General features: G+C 34.4%; 1 protein-coding gene across 1 annotated transcript; it reads left to right on the top strand.

Moving 5' to 3' along the window:
* Positions 1-732: 732 nt before the first annotated feature.
* Positions 733-2431, top strand: LOC110629037 (homeobox-leucine zipper protein HAT22). The gene is made up of 3 exons (XM_021775876.2): positions 733-1491; positions 1586-1665; positions 1931-2431. Exons 1-3 carry the CDS (start codon positions 1051-1053, stop codon positions 2211-2213), a joined length of 804 nt encoding a protein of 267 aa, XP_021631568.1. The 5' UTR covers positions 733-1050; the 3' UTR covers positions 2214-2431.
* Positions 2432-3098: the final 667 nt, after the last annotated feature.

Below are 3098 nucleotides of genomic sequence, written 5' to 3'. Positions count from 1 at the left end.
TAATCTCTTCCACATTCATAATAAGCAAGAATATATTAAAACTACCCACCATATCTTCTTTAGTCTAAAACAAATTAACATTTGCTATAATTTTTTTTATCAGAATTGGAAAAAAAAAAAAAAAAGAAAAAGAGAGTGATATTTTTGTAAGCAATGTGACATGATACCCATCTCTTCCTAGTTAAACCAGGCATGAAGTGGGAGACAGTTCATGTGGTCTGCTTCAAATAGAGCTTATTAATATTCAATAATGACCATGGCTCTCCAAGTATTAATAATCAAATTCTCAAAAGGCAGCCATTTCTTTCTCTCTTTTTTTCTTTATTTATCACCCCTAGCTCATCAATTAGGTTAAAGCAAAGCAGAAAGCAGCCTTTGAATGAAAGAGAAAATGGGTTATTATTATTATTGTGAATAATGATGAAAGGATGGGAAAGAAAAATATCAGTAGAGAGGGGGGGGGGGCAATAATGGGTGTAAAATAAACGAAGGATGTAGAGTGAAAATGAGTTGAGCCAATAGAAAAAAAGAGAAAAAGAAGTAGAAGTTGGCTAATAATTGATACCATATACGCCAAAAAGCCATATCAAAAGTAAGTGGTAATAGTTAAATTTGGTACGTTAATGGGTGGCGAACCGCAGAGCGAATCATTCTCTTGATGTGTCTCCCACTGCCATGTGAACTGTATAGTATCCTTTCTAGAGAGAAAAAATAGATAGAAAGTAACAGTTTTTTCTTGTTTGTTTGATACGATAATGAGAAAATTTTAGGAGGATAATTGTATTGTGGTTCAAATGGTCAACCTTTGTATAGAGAGAAAGAGAGAGAATTTTCCTTCATGCCCCCCAAGATTCGTTTCTCTACTCAATTCATTCCTTTGATTAACAATTATAATAGCCACCCACCCACCTAAAATAAAAAGTCTAACTCATTCTCTTCCCTCTTCTTAAAGACCCGTTTGCTTCCTCATATTTCTCAAACCCCACTCTCCCTTCATTTTTCTCTCTTCTTCTTCTTCTTCTTCTTCTTCATCTCCTTCTCCTTCAGCTCATGGGTTGTCTTGATGATGGCTGCAACACTGGCCTTGTTCTAGGGTTAGGTTTCTCTGCATCAACCGCCATGGAAAAGCCTGAGAATAGCAATAATCAAAAGCACAAGATGATGAATAAGCTATGTTTTGAGCCTTCACTTAGCTTGGGCCTTTCTGGTGAGATTTACAATCACCATGATGTCAGTAAAGGTCGTGAGGAATCTGTTGGTGTTGATCTGTTTCGCCATGCTTCTCCTCTTAGTGCTGTTTCTTCTTTCTCTAGCGGTAGGGTTAAGAGAGAAAGAGACCTTAGCAGTGAAGAGATAGAGGCAGAGAGAGTTTCTTCCAGAGTGAGCGATGAAGATGAAGATGCTATTAATACAAGAAAGAAACTTAGGCTCACCAAAGAACAATCTGCCCTTTTAGAAGAAAGTTTCAAGCAGCACAGCACTCTCAATCCTGTAATTAATAAATCTCTTTCTTTTATTCCTCTCTTTTTTTATTATAATCAAATAATAATTTGTTATTAATCTTGCTTTATTCTTTGATTAACAGAAGCAAAAGCAAGCTCTAGCAAGGCAGTTAAATCTAAGACCAAGACAAGTTGAAGTGTGGTTCCAAAACAGGAGAGCCAGGTACCATTCGACAACTTTTCTTTTTTCAAATAATTTCTAAGAAACAGTTTCATGACACATGAAATATCCCAAAAAAAAAAAAGGCCCACAAAGAAAAGTTGCCTAATTTCCAAAAAGATGAAGGTATCTATGCTTAAAGCTCAAGGTACAATCACTTCAAGATATATTATCTTCATCTTTAAGAAGGAACATTAACATGGTGATTATATGATTATAACCTGTTTGATATAAGTCTTAAATCATGATGAGTTAAAATTATGTGCAGGACAAAGCTGAAGCAAACAGAAGTGGACTGTGAGTTCTTGAAGAAGTGTTGCGAGACACTAACAGATGAAAACAGGAGACTACAGAAGGAGCTTCAAGAACTAAAAGCTTTGAAATTGGCACAGCCCTTTTACATGCAATTGCCAGCAGCTACTCTCACCATGTGCCCATCTTGTGAAAGAATTGGAGGTGTTGCTGATGGTTCTTCTAAGAACAATCCATTTTCAATGGCTCCAAAGCCTCACTTCTATAATCCCTTCACCAATCCTTCTGCTGCATGTTAAGATTCCATGATACATGAGATTTAAAAATATATATATATATTAGAACTCCTCCCACAATCCCTCTATTTTTTTGTTAAGGGCTTGTAGTTATAAAAGATTAGTGTAATTATTTTTTAGAAAATAGTAAATACTGATCAATCTCTTTCTTTCTTTTTTCTTTTATTCCATATGCTTGTATATTGTTCAGCAAATATATAAGAAGGGATTTTTATGCTTTCTATTTGTTGATTTTCTCTCAATTAAGCAAATTACCCATTATAATATCTTTAAGATTGAAGTTATAATTAATAATATATCATATTAAGAAATAAATTTTTTATATTATGAAAGAAAGTGGAAACCTTATTGTAAAAAACTTGGAATGAGTCATAAGACAATGATGAGGGATGACTAAGGAGACATGGGAAGAGTCATGCTTTTTAGTGCAAGGCTTTAATTTTGGTAGTTTGCTGGACCATATCAAGAAAGCAAATAAAAGAAAGAAGATAATGATGAAGGAGTTGAAGGTGATGATTAAGTGAGAGAGAGATAGAAGATGTGGGGATTGTGCACGGTTAGCTCACGTGCATCTGTCCCTAATATATTCCGCTTTATTTTTAAAAATTTATTTTATATAATAATTATTGATTATAATAAAATTTATATTAAAAAGGACAAAAGGGTCAAGAAATGGGTGGTGGTGAGAGGCGTGCAGACAAAGAAACGAATAGATGATTCACTTGAAAATAATAATTACCTTATACTAAAAATTAAAAATTGTCAAGGTCTCTCGTGAGGTGCTCTCTCTTTAAGGGTACTAGTGGGTCACATGCCACGTGATGTCCAAATGGCCCTTATCTACAATCTTCATCATGGGATTTTTGCCATGAATGTCAGATTCTATGA

Source organism: Manihot esculenta, chromosome 13, assembly GCF_001659605.2.
Source record: "Manihot esculenta cultivar AM560-2 chromosome 13, M.esculenta_v8, whole genome shotgun sequence".
Lineage (NCBI taxonomy): Eukaryota > Viridiplantae > Streptophyta > Magnoliopsida > Malpighiales > Euphorbiaceae > Manihot > Manihot esculenta.
This window is presented reverse-complemented; position numbering and strand designations above follow the sequence as displayed.

Bases quoted from the DNA above. Each gene is read 5' to 3' on its own strand.
- LOC110629037 (XM_021775876.2), top strand. From the start codon at position 1,051: ATGGGTTGTCTTGATGATGGCTGCAACACTGGCCTTGTTCTAGGGTTA. The intron at 1,492-1,585 runs GTAATTAATAAA...TTTGATTAACAG, and splicing joins AGCACAGCACTCTCAATCCT to AAGCAAAAGCAAGCTCTAGC. The intron at 1,666-1,930 runs GTACCATTCGAC...AATTATGTGCAG, and splicing joins TTCCAAAACAGGAGAGCCAG to GACAAAGCTGAAGCAAACAG.